Source organism: Arabidopsis thaliana (assembly GCF_000001735.4).
Source record: "Arabidopsis thaliana chromosome 1 sequence".
NCBI classification, from domain to species: domain Eukaryota; kingdom Viridiplantae; phylum Streptophyta; class Magnoliopsida; order Brassicales; family Brassicaceae; genus Arabidopsis; species Arabidopsis thaliana.
Window position 1 is genome coordinate 9,083,502 of NC_003070.9, and position 16,452 is coordinate 9,099,953.

At 37.1% G+C, this 16,452-nt stretch overlaps 6 protein-coding genes across 17 annotated transcripts; 3 read left to right on the forward strand and 3 right to left on the reverse strand.

Moving 5' to 3' along the window:
• Positions 1–336: 336 nt before the first annotated feature.
• AT1G26250 (Proline-rich extensin-like family protein) lies at positions 337–1,963 on the forward strand. The gene has a single exon (NM_102389.1). The coding sequence runs from the start codon at positions 402–404 to the stop codon at positions 1,731–1,733; it is 1,332 nt and encodes a 443-aa protein (NP_173949.1). The 5' UTR covers positions 337–401; the 3' UTR covers positions 1,734–1,963.
• AT1G26255 (uncharacterized protein) lies at positions 355–2,150 on the reverse strand (the record flags this gene model as incomplete). 5 transcript variants are annotated; one of them, NM_001332703.1, is made up of 4 exons in its annotated part: positions 430–648; positions 823–975; positions 1,033–1,490; positions 1,653–2,150. In NM_001332703.1, 4 exons carry the CDS (start codon positions 1,735–1,737, stop codon positions 430–432), a joined length of 915 nt encoding a protein of 304 aa, NP_001321206.1. The 5 variants fall into 5 exon arrangements, with proteins under 5 accessions (NP_001321205.1, NP_001321206.1, NP_001321207.1 ...); NM_001332704.1 differs by having other exon boundaries at positions 1,033–1,565; positions 1,620–1,800; NM_001332702.1 differs by lacking the exon at positions 823–975 and having other exon boundaries at positions 355–656; positions 1,407–1,511; positions 1,674–1,944.
• Positions 2,151–3,302: 1,152 nt separating this feature from the next.
• CIB5 (cryptochrome-interacting basic-helix-loop-helix 5) lies at positions 3,303–5,874 on the forward strand. Of its 6 annotated transcripts, none has more exons than NM_001332707.1 (9): positions 3,303–3,396; positions 3,663–4,261; positions 4,335–4,502; positions 4,588–4,653; positions 4,755–4,823; positions 4,934–5,005; positions 5,094–5,231; positions 5,336–5,423; positions 5,512–5,874. In NM_001332707.1, exons 2-9 carry the CDS (start codon positions 3,713–3,715, stop codon positions 5,532–5,534), a joined length of 1,173 nt encoding a protein of 390 aa, NP_001323071.1. In that variant the 5' UTR covers positions 3,303–3,396; positions 3,663–3,712; the 3' UTR covers positions 5,535–5,874. The 6 variants fall into 6 exon arrangements, with proteins under 6 accessions (NP_001323071.1, NP_173950.1, NP_001323073.1 ...); NM_001332709.1 differs by having other exon boundaries at positions 3,304–3,545; positions 3,652–4,261; NM_202184.3 differs by having other exon boundaries at positions 3,304–3,396; positions 3,652–4,261.
• A 93-nt stretch (positions 5,875–5,967) lies between these two features.
• AT1G26270 (Phosphatidylinositol 3- and 4-kinase family protein) lies at positions 5,968–9,059 on the reverse strand. The gene is made up of 2 exons (NM_102391.3): positions 8,747–9,059; positions 5,968–8,417 (listed from the first exon to the last, which is right to left on the reverse strand). The coding sequence occupies exon 2, from the start codon at positions 8,211–8,213 to the stop codon at positions 6,321–6,323; it is 1,893 nt and encodes a 630-aa protein (NP_564242.1). The 5' UTR covers positions 8,214–8,417; positions 8,747–9,059; the 3' UTR covers positions 5,968–6,320.
• Positions 9,060–12,266: 3,207 nt separating this feature from the next.
• AT1G26300 (BSD domain-containing protein) lies at positions 12,267–16,265 on the reverse strand. Of its 3 annotated transcripts, none has more exons than NM_102394.3 (6): positions 15,813–16,264; positions 15,639–15,745; positions 15,440–15,537; positions 12,930–13,126; positions 12,675–12,724; positions 12,267–12,587 (listed from the first exon to the last, which is right to left on the reverse strand). In NM_102394.3, the coding sequence occupies exons 1-6, from the start codon at positions 16,243–16,245 to the stop codon at positions 12,522–12,524; spliced, it is 951 nt and encodes a 316-aa protein (NP_173954.2). In that variant the 5' UTR covers positions 16,246–16,264; the 3' UTR covers positions 12,267–12,521. The 3 variants fall into 3 exon arrangements, with proteins under 3 accessions (NP_173954.2, NP_001319084.1, NP_973914.1); NM_001332710.1 differs by having other exon boundaries at positions 12,269–12,587; positions 14,604–15,537; positions 15,813–16,253; NM_202185.2 differs by lacking the exons at positions 12,267–12,587; positions 12,675–12,724; positions 12,930–13,126 and having other exon boundaries at positions 14,142–15,537; positions 15,813–16,265.
• On the forward strand, positions 14,142–15,463 carry AT1G26290 (uncharacterized protein). Its single transcript, NM_102393.3, has 2 exons — positions 14,142–14,579; positions 14,656–15,463. The coding sequence occupies exons 1-2, from the start codon at positions 14,550–14,552 to the stop codon at positions 15,052–15,054; spliced, it is 429 nt and encodes a 142-aa protein (NP_173953.1). The 5' UTR covers positions 14,142–14,549; the 3' UTR covers positions 15,055–15,463.
• Positions 16,266–16,452: the final 187 nt, after the last annotated feature.

Consider the following 16,452-nt stretch of genomic DNA (forward strand, 5'->3'; position numbering starts at 1 on the left):
CGAAATCTAATAGATAACTTATATTTACAAGTCGAATGATAGAGAATATGGAAAAATTATTTTGCTTGTTCCTTATAGCAACTAGGGCTGCACTAATGACGTCCAATTTGGATTGAAAACTTCAAAGTCTACCCATCCGGTTTAGGAATATGGTAAGGGGTAGCTACCAAAGACTTCTTCCTAAGTTTTACCTTTAACAATTTCTCAAGTTAATTTGACTTATTTAAAAATATAACCATGTTGCACTAAGAAACATATATACATAAACTTAAATAAACAACCATACCAGTTGCAGTGATGACCGGCTATATAAACCGCTAGTTTGTAATTAACAACACATTCAAAAATAATTTGGTTAGAGAGTCTTAAACGAAACTAAGAGAGCACACAAGTTTCTCAACATGGCCAGTCCTAATTGGCCATCTTTACTTATGGTGGTCTTAGCCTTGTATTCCATGGTTGCGTATACAAGTGCTCAATACTCTCCAACACCAACACCGTATTCACCGCTTCCGCCATATGTTTACAACAGTCCTCCACCATATGTTTATAACTCTCCATCGCCTCCTCCATATGTTTACAAACCCCCTCCATATATCTACAGTTCTCCCCCACCACCTCCTTACGTCTATAGCTCCCCACCACCTCCTCCATATGTTTACAACTCTCCCCCACCACCTCCCTACGTCTATAGCTCCCCTCCACCTCCTCCATATGTTTACAAGTCTCCCCCACCACCTCCCTATGTCTACAGCTCCCCACCACCTCCTCCATATGTTTACAAGTCCCCGCCACCACCTCCTTATGTCTATAGCTCTCCACCACCTCCTCCTTATGTCTATAGTTCCCCACCACCACCACCATATGTTTATAAGTCTCCTCCACCACCTCCTTACGTCTATAGTCCTCCACCACCACCGCCATATGTCTACCAATCTCCTCCACCACCTCCTTACGTATATAGCTCTCCACCTCCTCCTCCTTATGTCTACAAGTCGCCTCCTCCACCACCTTACGTCTACTCTTCTCCACCACCACCTCCATATGTCTACAAATCTCCTCCACCTCCTCCTTATGTCTATAGCTCTCCACCACCTCCTCCATATGTTTACAAGTCTCCGCCACCACCTCCTTACGTCTACAGTTCTCCACCACCACCTCCATATGTCTACAAATCTCCACCACCGCCTCCTTATGTGTACAGCTCACCACCACCACCTCCTTATGTTTACAAATCTCCTCCACCACCTCCCTACGTCTATAGCTCGCCTCCACCACCTCCCTACGTATATAGCTCGCCACCACCACCTCCATATGTTTACAGCTCGCCACCGCCTCCTCCATATGTATATAAGTCTCCTCCACCACCTCCTTATGTCTATACTTCACCACCACCTCCTCCATATGTTTACAAGTCTCCTCCACCACCTCCATACGTCGATAGCTACTCACCACCACCGGCTCCATATGTTTATAAGCCTCCTCCATATGTTTACAAGCCTCCTCCATATGTCTATAACTACTCTCCACCGCCAGCTCCATATGTTTACAAACCTCCCCCATATGTCTATAGCTACTCTCCACCGCCGGCTCCATATGTTTACAAGCCTCCTCCATATGTCTATAGCTACTCTCCACCGCCGGCTCCATATGTTTACAAGCCTCCTCCATATGTCTATAGTTCGCCATCACCACCGCCTTACTATAGCTCTCCCTCTCCACCACTATACTAACCATTTACATACATGATGAAGCGAGACTCAAAGTAAGAGTGTATTTAATAAGTGTATCCACACGGTTTAAAAGCTTTCCCTTTCGAGACGTTGTCATTATAAGAAATGGAATTATGTGTGTACTTAAATATCTATGTGCATTTTCGCTTTGGCTTTTTGCTTTTGATGTTGTTTTTCCTTTGAAAAGACCAATGTTTTGTCTTCCATTTATAACTGTTGAATAAATTCAATATTTTTTAGACGATCGGGTAAATATATTGAACAAACGTTGTAGTAAAGATCATATGGAAGTTTCAAGAGTCAGTAGCTCAACCGTTTATATCTAAGAACATTTAAAGTTAGCGGTATGATGGATTTGAATACCGACTGTAATAAAACTAGTTTAAATTGTTATATATGGCCGAAATTTATATGGAAACTGAAACTTGAAAGCTTTAGTATATCTTAGTTTCTATCTTAATTAGTACATGTATTGTAAAGGTCAATACGAGGATTGATTGATTCATTTCAACAAGAATATAAAGCGAAAATTTCCTAATTATATATTTTAATATATGTATAGACTTAGTCTAGGGGCATGCAATTAACATTTTTGATCCGGCATGGATGGTTCTCAAATTGGTATTCTAAGTTGATCATCCTTAAATGGATATTAAAATATTTTCAAAGTCACGAATTCGAACACCAACGCCAAAATATGACTGAAAAACATTATAAATTTATCATAGCTTAGTTTCCATACAAGACAATAGATCCATAATTTTTGTTTAACTAGAAAATGTTATAAAAAAAAAACAAAGGTATGGGAGAAAAAAAAACACATCCAAAACCACTGTTTAGGTGGGCTTGTCTTCAGGACGGGCACCACAACTCACCAGTTTTGAGAATCACACGACCTAAAATCACACACAAAAATCTAGGAAGAAATGATAAAAGTAAAAGGTGTGGGTTGAATATTCTTAAAATATTTATTTAGGTCTTTAGCAATTGAAAGTCCCAAGGCCAACTAATTATGTCCTCGGCCCTCGTGCTCACCGGACCGTCCAGCAGCTCCCTCCTTCACTTTTGCATAATAGTTTAACAATTTAAGTGGTGTCAAAAAAAAAAACGATTACAGCTTGATATTGGGTTGATAGGTAAATCGTGATAAAACATACAACATTTTTCTAAGCACATATTAAGTTGATCTAATCTAAAATGATTCTTTTACTTTCATAGGAGCTAGCTCGACAATTACACGAGTTGTGCTATCTTTGGATGGGCATGCATGTAAATTACTCTTTTAGAATTCCAAAATTTGGACCTATGACACTACTCACTAGCCAAAAATCTCTAAGAATTGAGATTAATGTCTTCATTTTTTATTTGAGACGTTAATTTCATCGGATTTGTTAGGCTTCTTTTGTATGAAATCCTTAGTTTTGCATTTGACCATTTCTCAAAACACCCTAACATTTTTAATGTTCAGATCATGGCTGTGTTTAATGTTTATGTTTAATGATCATAAGCTCTGTTTTTAATGCAAGCGTGGGTATATGAATTCAGGAACTTTTTTTTTTTCATTCTTCTTAAACTCGTTTTTAACTCTCCATCTCTAAAAAGACCATCAACGCTCTTCTCTTTATTGCAGCAGAAACAGAACCCAGTTCAATAAAGCTTTTTGGTAAGAAAATTTGAAAGGAAAAGATATTTGAAAACTCGTAGAGAGAAAGTGGCACAGAATCTGAAATTCTGACACTTTTTACCACGAATAATGATTCTCTTTTGAAAAACATGACTCAATGTTTTCTTTATCTTTTTCTCTGAATTAAGGTTTGTTTGTACTTAAAGTATGCTCCTTTATCTACCGTTGACTGATTCTACTCTTTTATTCTCAACTTTTCTCTGATTTGCTCGTGTGTTTACTTCAATTCCTCAGTTCTTGTGTAGAAAGTTGAGTTTCATGTGATCAAAATTGGGGCTTTACTACTTTTAAGAGAATGAGTGACAAAGACGAGTTTGCCGCAAAGAAGAAGGATTTGGTCAATACGCCAGTGGATTTGTATCCTCCGGAGAATCCAATGTTGGGTCCTTCTCCGATGATGGATTCATTCAGAGAAACTCTTTGGCATGATGGTGGTTTCAATGTCCACACAGATGCAGACACTTCCTTTAGAGGTAATAATAATATTGATATACCTCTTGAAATGGGTTGGAATATGGCTCAGTTCCCTGCAGATTCAGGATTCATTGAGCGTGCTGCAAAGTTTTCTTTTTTTGGATGTGGTGAAATGATGATGAACCAACAACAATCATCTCTTGGAGTTCCAGATTCAACTGGCTTGTTTCTTCAAGATACACAGATTCCTAGTGGATCCAAACTAGATAATGGTCCTCTTACTGATGCATCTAAGTTAGTGAAAGAGAGATCGATTAATAATGTATCAGAGGATTCTCAATCTAGTGGAGGTAATGGTCATGATGATGCTAAGTGTGGGCAAACATCTTCCAAGGGGTTTAGTAGTAAGAAGAGGAAAAGAATTGGGAAGGTATAGAGATTTGTAGCACTCCTTTTGTATTTTGTGTTTTTTGGTCTTTCGTTGATAATATTTCTGTTGGTAGGATTGTGAAGAAGAAGAAGATAAAAAGCAAAAGGATGAGCAAAGTCCAACTTCAAATGCGAACAAGACAAACAGTGAGAAGCAACCTTCTGATTCTTTAAAGGATGGGTATATTCACATGAGGGCACGAAGAGGCCAGGCTACTAATAGTCACAGTCTTGCTGAAAGAGTAGGAACAATATTTTTTTGAAGTTGAATAGAAAGCAAATTTCTTTTGTTGTTGTATTTGAATTTGGTTAAACTTGTTATCGTAGGTAAGAAGAGAAAAAATCAGTGAAAGGATGAAGTTCTTGCAAGATCTTGTGCCAGGTTGCGACAAGGTAAGTCCTTTTCTTTTTAGATGTTGATGTCTACATGTAGAAGAATGGAAGCTGAAGCTGTTTTCTTTTCATATAAATGGGACATTGCATTTATTGTGTAGGTGACTGGTAAGGCAGTTATGCTCGATGAAATCATTAACTATGTGCAATCACTTCAATGCCAAATCGAGGTTTCCCTTTGTTTGCTTTGGGAATTTCCTATTTTCTTAGTGTCTGTTCTTGAGACTTCATTTAATTAGCAACCTCACTTTGTGTTAGTTACTTCTTCCATGCATTTCAGTTTTTATCGATGAAACTTTCGGCTGTGAATCCTGTGCTCGATTTTAACCTCGAAAGCCTCCTTGCAAAAGATGTAACATATGTTGAAACCCTTCTCTTTCTTATCATTTGACGAGTAACTTCATTGATATGATGTTGATGTCTTCTATATATTCATGCAGGCTCTTCAATCATCTGCACCGACATTTCCCCACAACATGTCGATGCTTTATCCTCCTGTATCGTATCTCTCTCAAACAGGATTCATGCAACCGAACATTTCCTCAATGTCGCTATTGAGTGGAGGATTAAAACGGCAGGTACATATATTTGGTTGCGCATTGTACTCCAACAATAAACATATCTTTGCAGAATCATTTCTTTCTCTTGCATTCATCTAATATTGTTAGTGAGTTTTGAACAGGAAACACATGGATATGAAAGTGATCACCACAATCTTGTCCACATGAACCATGAAACCGGCACTGCACCTGATCATGAAGATACAACAGGTGAAAGTAAAAGCCCTATAAGTTTCATACTTTTGTAACCAGATACTTGAAACTCGCTAAAGCTTTTCATGTTTATCTGATCTTACAGCTGACATGAAGGTGGAGCCGTAGATGTTTCTTCTTCACTTTGTACTCAGCTTTAGCTGCTGATATAGTGCGCCGCGGTCGAGAATTTTATTAACTTCGAACAGAAGAGTGAAAACGAAACAGAGGAGGAAGCAGATTTTGTCTTTGAAATATTGACAGCTCCCGGAGAAAGAGTCGAGAGTAAGAATCAACAATGTTGTGTAATGAATAGCTACTGTCTGCTTCTTTTGTAGCTATTGTCTGCTTCTTTTTTGTACATATAAATCCATGCAAGGGAAGAGGAATGTTAATTCAACACATGTGCACAACATGATCATCACATATGTACTTCAACTTGATCAATCGGAATTAGCTCTACTTGGCAACCAAATCTTCAAACACTAATAATGTCACGAATCCCTCACAATTTGATGAACGATTCAAACAGTGAAGCTAAATGTGGTGTACTCGATAGAAGCAGCCATTGGCATGATATAGAACGATTGACGGGTGATGATATGAAACAACAAAATGAAACAAAGCTCTCTAACTTTTCTTTTCTTTTCTTTTTTCCAAATCTACAAGTTATTTATATCACAAAAGATTTTAAGAAGTTAAAACAAAATGACAAACGAAACAAATGACTAATTTCTCTTCATCTCTCGAGACTCCTCCATACTAAAAGCTGAGAGTAACCAACGAATATTTACACTAAATCCATTCCACTCATATCTTCACCTTTACGCGTTTCCAACAATCCAGTCTAAGCAAAGCCCTTAGAAACACGACTTTACACGATCCTTTTATTCTTCTTCTTCTTCTTCAGTCTTCTCAAAACTGACAAGAAGTCCCCAGCCTCTGCCTCTGCTTCTGTCCTAAAGTTATCGACTTGCGCTTTTCAATGGCTGGATAAAGCAGCTCTTGATATTTCTCCAGGAAAATCGTCCACTCTTCTTCGCTCATATCCGACAGCTTCACAAAGCTTGTGCTTGATGGGATCTGTTCGTCTGCACTTCTGTGAGCAGATGATGCATATGCGCTCTCCACTCTTGCTCCTGGGTGTTTCTGATACTTCTGACTCTTCTCACCAAGAAGAGTGCTTTTGAGAGACATTGAAAGCTTAATCGTCGGCATTTTCTCTAGATCAGCTCTGTCATTCTCTTCCTCCTCTCTGTCTTCTTCTTCTTCTTCTTCCCCATCCTCTGTTGTTTCTTCCACCTTTGACAACTGACCACGAGCATTTCCAAACGTGAGTCCGAGTGGTAATGCTAGTTTTTTCGTACAATCAGTTACTTCCTCACAATCTATATCAAACTGGAATTCAATATCATTTCCCAAGTCTGATCTTGGGGACTCAGCGTCTTTCTCTCCTATCAAACTCATAGCCTCAAGACAAACCACTTCAATCTCACTCGGCTCCTCATCTCCAGGACGAACCTCTCTAGTCATCATCTCACCAATTTCAGCCAAACAAAGGCCATTAGCAGCAGCTTCCTTGAGAAAAATTGTGCAGAGAACTAGAACACGGAGACTGGCCTCTCGTACCATTGGAAGTTCCCTCCGCAGCATCTCACAATCTCCTAAAGGATCCAGATTTGCTATGTACTTCAGCTCATCTTCAGAGAATGGGATCGATGCCTGTGGCCAATGAATCCACTCAAAGTAAGGGTCCTCTAGAGTTTCAGGCAAGCAAAGACCATGATCGATTGGAACTAGCTCCACCTGGCCAAACATACCATCACCATCCAGTTTCTTGACCAAAAGGTTCCCTGAGTGCCTATCTGTATTTAAGATTCTGATGTCAAGAATCCCTATACGGTGTACAGCTGAAACAGGGAAATTTGATGTTCCGTGCTCGCTAGCATCATAATCATGAGGTATGAACTGCTGCAAGGAAGCAATCTTGCTCACCAACATCTTCTCCATAGGCTTGCTTGCCTTCACTCCATCGTTGACATTAAAGATAGAGTGAGTAATCTTCACAAGAGCAGTGGGAGGAACATTTGCAAAATGCTCCTTGTCGAGAAGATAAGCCGCAACTTCTCTGTAGCCTGTTTCCCCAACCCGTACTGAACGCTTCAACCCAGGTTGTCCAAGCGCCTTACCAACAAAACCTTTTGGGTTATTAGGAGCATAAGGCTCCTCATCAGTTGGTTTAACAATTGCAACACTCTCTCCACGGCTGTTCTTAAAGTAATAGGCCCCTCCAAGCCCACTATTAACAGCAACTGGATCAATGCCCTTCTTCACTGCTTTTGTAATATCCTTCGCCATTTGCCTCACGAAAGAGAAAGAAACAGAGTTCCCAAGAATTTCAATAGGACTGCTCTCATCTCTTCTCTGCTGAAGGTCAGCCCTCATTGGGGAAAGACACGGAGTCGATGAGCTCCTATGAAAGTTGTTCCGAGTTAGAAGAAGAGGAGAATCACTTCTAACAGCTGTAAGATCATTTTTAAGCACCAAATCCCCAAAGGTCAACGAGCTTTCCTCAATGGGGAAATTAAGAGCAACCTGCAACTTCCTTTTCACAGTGTGCGCGTTATCACTACGATCCAACTCCAACCCCAGTACACAACCAGTCTCTGTCTGAACAAAAACCCGCCTACGACCCACAGGTGTCTTCATTCCTACCTTGTTAAATTCACGAAATTCCCCATTCAGGGGACTCTTCACTAGTGCCACTGCCATTTGTGTCTTAATAGGACTGTCAAGCTTACGTGACATGAGTGTGGAGACAAAAAATCACAGCCTTTGCGACTATGGCTGCACAAGTTAGTTTCTTCCCACTTTCAATACAGGTGACTAGATCCAACACCAGATGTTAAACTGAAGAACTCTTTCAAACGGTGGAAAAGACCATCAACCGAACCAATCCTCAAGCTCAATAATGAATTAGACTCCACGACGAGCTTCCATAGTTAAAACAATCTACAAAGAGAGGAATTAAATCGAACGTGAGTAAGAACACAAAACCAAAACTTTAAGTCCAACATAGATCCCTGAAAATAACAAATGGAAGCAACAAAAGCATTTGAAGATATCTAATTTTCTTAATCCAGCTTGATCTAGTTAACAATCAACAACATTGAACTAATACAAAAAACATAAGCTCGATATGAGATTTGAATAATTAATAGCAATCTCAGACCTATGAATCAAATCAGGAAACAAACAACCGAGGAACGTATTAAGAAACATCTTCAAAACTCCATTTTTGTCAAGACAACAACAAATCTACAGAAAAATGGAAGACTCACCAGAACTCGACGACGAATGACAATGACGCGCCGGCGAGAGAAAACAATGGATATCGGATCAATGAGCTAGATTTAACGATTAACGGAGACGAGAAGCTCGAAAAGCGAAACCAGTAGAGAAGAAAACAAAAAAAAATCAACTCGTTACGAGTCGACTCAGATAGGTCTCGCTTTGAAGAAGAAGCTGTTTTTTTTTTCTCTTCCTATCTCATTGTCTCTCACCACTTACTCAGACATTTAACCACCCCTCTCACCGCTTAACCCAAGCAAGTGGTTTAAAACTAACCATGGTTAAATGTCTCCAAGTGAAACTCAGGCTAAGTAAAAAAGATTTGTGCTCTTTCTCTCTTGCTTCGTAATTTTTGGAAGGGTCTAGAACGGAAGATCGTAGCCGTTGAATCTCTAGAAATACTGTTGGCGAAATGAGGGACGTTGGATGGCACCGGCTTTTAGGGAGACTAGAATGAGGACGTGGACTTTTGAAGGGGATTAGAGCTTTGACGTGGCTTGGTCAAACAAACATCTTAATCAAGTTAGGGATTAAAATGATCATTATTACTAATTTACCAAAACTACCCTTATTTGATTGATAGCTAGGACCCAAAATTATGTTCCCAGATTTGGAAATATCATACAAGTGTGTGTGTGTGTGTGTCATTGATGATGCCGACATCCCAAGTTGACTGACGTATTCTCCAAGTGATTTTGATATATCCAAAATTTATGTATAATCGAAATGGTTTGAGCAAGATCATAATCATCAAATGGTCGCTTTAATTTTGGAAACGTCGGTATCTAAGTACTTACATCATCAGCGTAATAAATGAATTAGAGAAACGTTTTACCTAGTAATCATTGAAAAGAGACATTTTACATATGCAATTCAAAATGTTCTTTTCCGACTTTATTTACGTCGTGATTGACATTTGTATTCATTGTAAACTAAAACATGACATGGGATCTACTGAAAAATGTTACGAAAGCAAGTTGGGTTAGTCTAGGTCCTATACATTTTATTGAGTGAACTTGTTTTCCCATTGAAAGGATCTCTTACATGTTAAATTGTTACATAAATGATGTTGGAACTCAAACGAATGTATAGATTTTTCATGTGTTGTAGAGTGAACAATATGTTTTTTTTAGTGATTTCTTGACTTAAGTACTACGTTAATGCTATATTTTATTTGTTTTGTTGTTATTCACTTGTTTTTTTTCTTCTAAACATATCGTTATTCACTTGTTATGGTTAGGTGTTACAGGTAAAATTAATTGTGTATCAATTATTGGATCTACGTAGTTTTATACTAGCTTTTGCTTTCAAAAGTAAAACTTACAACATCTGATCTCTAAAATAAATTATTTGTGGGGTTCGCATGCATCCACAAAACCTGATTGCTTTAACCAATAAAAATATCCTTAAAACTTGATTGGCACAAAAATGATGGAAGAGTATTGTAGCTATATAATACTATTTTTGCAGTATTTAAGATTCCCTATTAAAAGTATTAATTTGAAAGAATCTTTCACTCATTAATCAAATATCATATCGGCTTACTAGGAGAAGATGTCATTTCTATCACTCATTCAAATCCTTTTTACACCAAATTCACATAAAAAAATTTGGGTATTAATCAACAGTATGTATGAGAATATAGATGATTCATTGACGAAATGATTCCATATTAATTATACCTCAACAGCAAAAATATATATCATCACAAAATATTTTAAACCACCAATGTTATTGTAAACGATCATGTTTATGCACGATGTAGTAGAGGTGCTGAATGGTCAATGGCCGTGATAGATATTTTCCGATATAAGCAAATCCATCAAATGTTTGTTTATTCGTCTGCAGGCGTATCATCAATATTTAATTTGAATTTTTTGAATTTTGATATATACTTTGAATCTGCCTGCCTTAAAATTTTGTGCTTGACAGAAGCCAAATGGATTTTCATTCTTATTTTTTATTCTGTCCGTTGAATTTGTTTACTGTTTTCCTATGTATCATATTCGAATAATTTCATGGTAATGTAGTCCTTATATGAAAACCTCAGTAACCCTACTAAAAAAACAAGTTACAAGCATACAAAATCATTTCTTGTTTTGACAAGCATACAAATTAGATTCTGTAGTAGTATTTAAACAAAACAAAAAACTAAAATATAAAAGGTCGTGCAGGCGACTAAATCCAGAGGACTGGTGAACGTGAAGGTGATTCAGTGGTTGGTTGGGAGCTATACGACGATCTTATCCCCTCACGTGTCATTATGTATCTCGTGCTCAAAGTCTAACTCTGCAGACTCTCTTATTAGTATATAGTACCCATACTTTTTTTGTTTAATCACCAAACCATGCATTTTAATTTACCAAGTAAATATGTTATAGTACCCAAAATTTTCGCTTTTGTTAATCGTGATTATTAATGAAATACAGTTAGGGATGCTATGGTAGTTGAACCTATAATAAGCCATGGGGTTTTGCCTTTTTGGATCTGTCCCTCTCTAGATTTTTTTTTTTCTTATAGATTGATGTCTAATTAATACAATATTAGTGTACTAAACGGCTATACCATTTTAAATAGTCTAGTCTTTAAATTAAATGCATCACCAACGGCTATCTGATGAAGATGGTTATCAAAATACTTTACATTGTATTTTTATTTTTTTTAATTAAACACTATACATTGGGGATATGAGATTCGACTATTAAACACACAAAATAATTTGTTAGACTTATGTAAGAACATCATCTCCAATGGGGAGCTCTTAGTGATTTTTTTTGTTGATAAAACGTGAATTTCTTAAAGATTAAGTAATCAAAAAATAATTTAAAAGAAGAAAATACAGTAAAAGGGGTTCTTATTTTTTTTCTTTGGAAATAAAATAATGAAGAAATACTTGACAAAACAAATTGTCTTTATTGATGAAGTGTCAGCAATGTATCACGTATGTAATGTAAGAGGTACCCCTAGTTTCGTGATGAAACCATGTGGAATATTTTCCCGAAATGATGTAGACCGTCTTCGCTTTTTATACACTTTTTGTTCTTTATACATTGTCCTACTATATATTTAAACAATATAAAAACGAATAATAATATTAGAGGGATAACGAGAATTGGTCGTTTCTTCGTCTGACAAAACTATCTCTCTATGGGCGGGTCTATCCGTTGGCTGTGACTGCCTCTTGTTTTTTACTCACGCATGGCCATTGTTTAGATGTTCTTTCTCATACAGAGCACCGAACCAAAAAGAATTGTCTACAACTAAAACTATTGTATTGAGTTGCTTGGTGAGAAAGAAACTAGTGTTTGTCTTGTGTTTAGAGTTTACCTTTTAAGTTTTACCAAACGCCAACGATTGTTACAAGTATAAACTCAAAATGCATCTACGAAATATGGAACTAAGAAATAAAATTGAGATTGTGGTTTGAGGCCAGAGACAACGTTGCCATCAACACTCCTTCATAAATCTATAATGAATGCACTGCTTAGGAGATTTCAGAGTGCACCGAGATTCGGAAAAGCATGAATAGATTTCATTGTGAATTTGTGATGGGTGAACCCAAAAGACTAGAGAAGTTTAGAGTTGAAGTAATTGACTACTTATCGGTAGCAGTGCTGTACAAAACGAACCAGAGGACTGTTTGGCAAAACAAATGAATCATATATGAATTGCGAAATCAAGGTCTTCGTATGCATCACTTACTAAATCAAAACTATACATTTCAAGCATCTTCTTCATTTACCCTTTTCTAATTGGAACTTAAAACTAACAAGACACTTCGTTTCCTGCATTTGTTGTAGCTTTAGATGATTGCTTCTCGTCTTCAACATCCTGTAAACACGCAGCATAGGAAGTTCCTTAGTCCGAATTCATGAACAACAAGGTCTACATTTGGCGGAAATGTAAAAGGGTGCTTACTGAGTTTCCAATCTTGTCAAAGTCATCCTCAAGGCTTCCATCACCATCATCTGGAAGGGGTTAAACACAAATTAATAGATTATACATCCTGCTAAACTGAGCTAGAGACACAGTATACACAAAACCAAATTCAACGCCTTGGCTGATTCAAACAACTTGATATACGTTTATAATGACAAAATTAGTGACGTGGATACAAGAGGAAGATAACCTAAACACAGTTAAAAGTAGGGAGCAGAGAAGAGAAATTCTCACCTGGAGCTTCATCACTGTCTTCTAGATCACCCAACAGGAATGTATCCAGATCCTGCTCAGAAGACGCAGTAGATGTTCTACGGATTGCAACATTCTTTTCTACTGTTTCTGTCTCTCCAGTCGCTGGAGCCTTCTTAGCTTCTTCATTTCCATGCTCTCCTTTGGTCTTAAGTTCCTCCATGTACTTCCTCTCATATCTGAATAAAGTCATTACAAAAGAATGCCTCAGAACAAGCCAACTACCAAGATAACATATCATATCGATGAGATGCAAGGATCAACAAATTGCTATCCTCTACATGAAGGACTGTTGAAACCATCATTATAGATATAAGTCTAAGCTAATGGCATTCTTTCATCTCACGATCTCCTAAATGCATTACCAGGCTTCTTTATCAAATCCCTTTGTCCACACATTACTCAATTCCTTAATTACGATCCTAACTCACTAGTGTGAGTTACGCTTGCTTATCACATAGTGCGATGGAGATTGTAAGAGTAACAACAAAATCTTCTTTTACAACCATACACTATCATCTACAAAATAACATTAAATCCTAAAATCCAATTAGTTTTTTTTCTTAGCAATAATATGATTAGGAGAAAATTTAGCAAAGAAATGCTATCGGTGTATTAAGACATGGTAACTGATTAAGAATAAGAATCAAATAATTTAGTTTGCAACCAAAATGTTTTTTACTTATAAGTGTTAAGTTTCTAAGTTTTTGTAAATTAATTGAACACACTATCCAATCCCTTAAGAGAAAGTTCAATATGATTTTCACATAATTAAATTTTTAACACTTTTAAGTTTTAATTTTTGTGTGAATTAATTGGACACACAACATCCAAGCTCCTAAGAGGTGTCTTAGGTTCAATATGGTTTACACATAATTAAATTTTTAACACTTGTTTTTTTTCTTAAATTTTTTTGTTTTTTTGATAAGTGTTAATTTTAAAATTTTTGTGTAAATTAATTGGATACAATATCCAAACCCCTAAGAGATGTTCTAGGTTCAATATGGTTTACAAATAATTAAATTTTTGACACTTGCTTTTTGGCAATTAATATTAATATTATGTATATTTACAATATAAAAAAACAATACTCATTATTTTATGTATATTAATTGGACATAATATCTAATTATATAAAAAATATTATGTATACTTACAATAAATTAATTAGAGACAACATCCAATCAATTTTGTTTTTCTTTGGAAACAAACATGTCAATCTTCTTCTAAATATCTCAGTCACAGATCGTAAAGATCCTACTTTTAAGCAATCCATAGCAGCCTTACAAGTAAAGCACTATTCTCACCAACATATAAAAAGGACATCAGTTTCAGTTTAATCAACCACAACAAAGTTTCTGAATCCGCAATTAGATATATTTGGAGCGTAAATGTTTCCAAGGATCTTTTGTTAACGGTCACATAAAACCATACAATTAAGAACTTTTTATAACCTTATTTGGACCACCAACTATTGTATAACTGAGTCCCACAAGGAACTCCATCAAGACATATGTCAATGTCAAAACGATATTGTTTTATAACCCCATTTGTTAATCTAGTGGGAAAGAAATATATGCGCAAGGCGAGAAGTGTGGAGCCATGGACCACAAAGACTATAGCCGACAAAATGTAAGAAAAATATGTACATTATACCTTCATCATGGAAAGAAAAGCAGCTACTCATTGTTTATAAGTATTATTGTAGGCGGAGAGGAGACTCTTATTGTCTAAAGACGAAGAGAGGATCCGCGATGAGCTAGAAATGGAAATCGAAAGAAATTTGGAAGGGGAATTCAAGGACGGGATCTACAATCTCGCACTCAAGCTGCGTCGACTTTATGAACAAAGACGAGAAAGAGAGGAGTTGTTCGATGTTTCAATGAGAAAGAGCAAGAGAGTATTGGAGGTGAACATAAATATAAAGATGGAAGGAGATACCAAGATTGAGATCACAGAGAAGAAGAAGGAAGTAGACAACGAAAAGACGAAAAAGGCAGAGAATTCGGACAAGAGAAAGAAGTTTGTAGCAGTTGGTGAAGATAAAACAGGAAAAGAAAAGATGAAGAATCAAACGAGGGCTCATGAGCTCAGATGGAAATGGTAAAGAGAATGATTGGCCTGGATCTGTGCCTATATGCTGGTATCTATCTATGTTTGCACTTTTTCTTCCTGCAAATCCTACTTAAACACGAATGAAATAAGAGTTATGCTTGCTTATCACATAGTGCGATGGAGATTGTAAGAGTAACAACAAAATCTTCTTTTACAACCATACACTATCATCTAACAAAATAACACCAAATCCTAAAATCCAATTAGTTTTTTTATTAGCAATAATATGATTAGGAGAAAGTTTAGCAAAGAAATGCTATCGGTGTATTAAGACATGGTAACTGATTAAGAATAAGAATCAAATAAATATATAGAAGAGATAAAATAATGCTATTCTATAAAATCATAAATTTATAGAAGAGATGGTAAAGACTTACGGAGAAACATGAGTGCTCACTAGTGTGAAATAAATCCTCCAGAACCTCCTTTCTTTCATGAAACGAGGGCAAAGTTCGTATCTTAACTTGGAGATTTGCTGCAACAATGTGCAATGTGCATACAAAATCAGCTAACTAGATTCCTAGAGTAGACACTACAAGTCATATAACATATGAAATCTCGAATTTGAAAGTTGACCTTGACAGAGGTTAGAACCAGAGTGGCATGTCTCTCTTGCCAATCCGAGAGATCCTTTCGAACATTCGAAGCATTTGTTATCACATCGGAAACTTCATCCCCTTGATCTATACAAGTAGCTCACATTCAGCGAAACGAAGAGCCAACAAAATCGAAACAAAAATCAACAAATACCTTGATCAGGAAAAGCTTGGAATGTAGCAGAGGTCAAGCCTTCAGCGAACTCTCTCAAATCATCCGTTACACCGAATTCGAGAAGCTCCGCTTCTGAACCGGATCCTGACCCGGTCCCGGTCCCGATTATATCAGCGATCGATTTGATGTTCTGGATCTGATCAGCTTGTTTCAGCGCGGCGACTTTGAACTGATCCGCCTTCTTTGAAGCTTCAGCAGCGAATTCTTTGGATTTCTTAGCCGTTTCAGCAACGAAATCGGCGGCATTGAATTGATCAGCTTTCTTCGAAGCTTCGAGAGCGAGTTCCTTGGATTTCTTAGCAGTCTCGGTGACGAGATTGACGAAGGTCGCGGAGGATGATTGTGTTATCGTCTGAGACTTCTTACCCGCTTCTTCTGCGAACGATTTTGCCCTCTTCCATAGATCCTCCATTGCTGCGACTACTATTTTTCTTTTCTTCTCCGATTTGTTTTATACAGTTTCTTCTTTGGCAAAATGCCAAGTATTATGGGCTTAAACAATGAACTAATAATTATGAAGCCCACAAGGGCCCAATAATTCTCATTTCCGATCGTATCACGCACCTACATGAAGCAAATGGAGAAGAAACCGAATGTCACGTTCCCAACATTTTTATTT

Bases quoted from the DNA above. Each gene is read 5' to 3' on its own strand.
- CIB5 (NM_102390.3), top strand. From the start codon at position 3,713: ATGAGTGACAAAGACGAGTTTGCCGCAAAGAAGAAGGATTTGGTCAAT. The intron at 4,503-4,587 runs GTAGGAACAATA...TTGTTATCGTAG, and splicing joins GTCACAGTCTTGCTGAAAGA to GTAAGAAGAGAAAAAATCAG. The intron at 4,654-4,754 runs GTAAGTCCTTTT...TTTATTGTGTAG, and splicing joins TTGTGCCAGGTTGCGACAAG to GTGACTGGTAAGGCAGTTAT.
- AT1G26250 (NM_102389.1), top strand. From the start codon at position 402: ATGGCCAGTCCTAATTGGCCATCTTTACTTATGGTGGTCTTAGCCTTG.
- AT1G26290 (NM_102393.3), top strand. From the start codon at position 14,550: ATGGACCACAAAGACTATAGCCGACAAAAT. The intron at 14,580-14,655 runs GTAAGAAAAATA...GTATTATTGTAG, and splicing joins AAGACTATAGCCGACAAAAT to GCGGAGAGGAGACTCTTATT.
- AT1G26300 (NM_102394.3), bottom strand. From the start codon at position 16,245: ATGGAGGATCTATGGAAGAGGGCAAAATCGTTCGCAGAAGAAGCGGGT. The intron at 12,725-12,929 runs GTGAGAATTTCT...AACCCCTTCCAG, and splicing joins AGACAGTGATGAAGCTCCAG to ATGATGGTGATGGAAGCCTT. The intron at 12,588-12,674 runs GTAAGCACCCTT...GCGTGTTTACAG, and splicing joins TTGACAAGATTGGAAACTCA to GATGTTGAAGACGAGAAGCA.
- AT1G26270 (NM_102391.3), bottom strand. From the start codon at position 8,213: ATGTCACGTAAGCTTGACAGTCCTATTAAGACACAAATGGCAGTGGCA.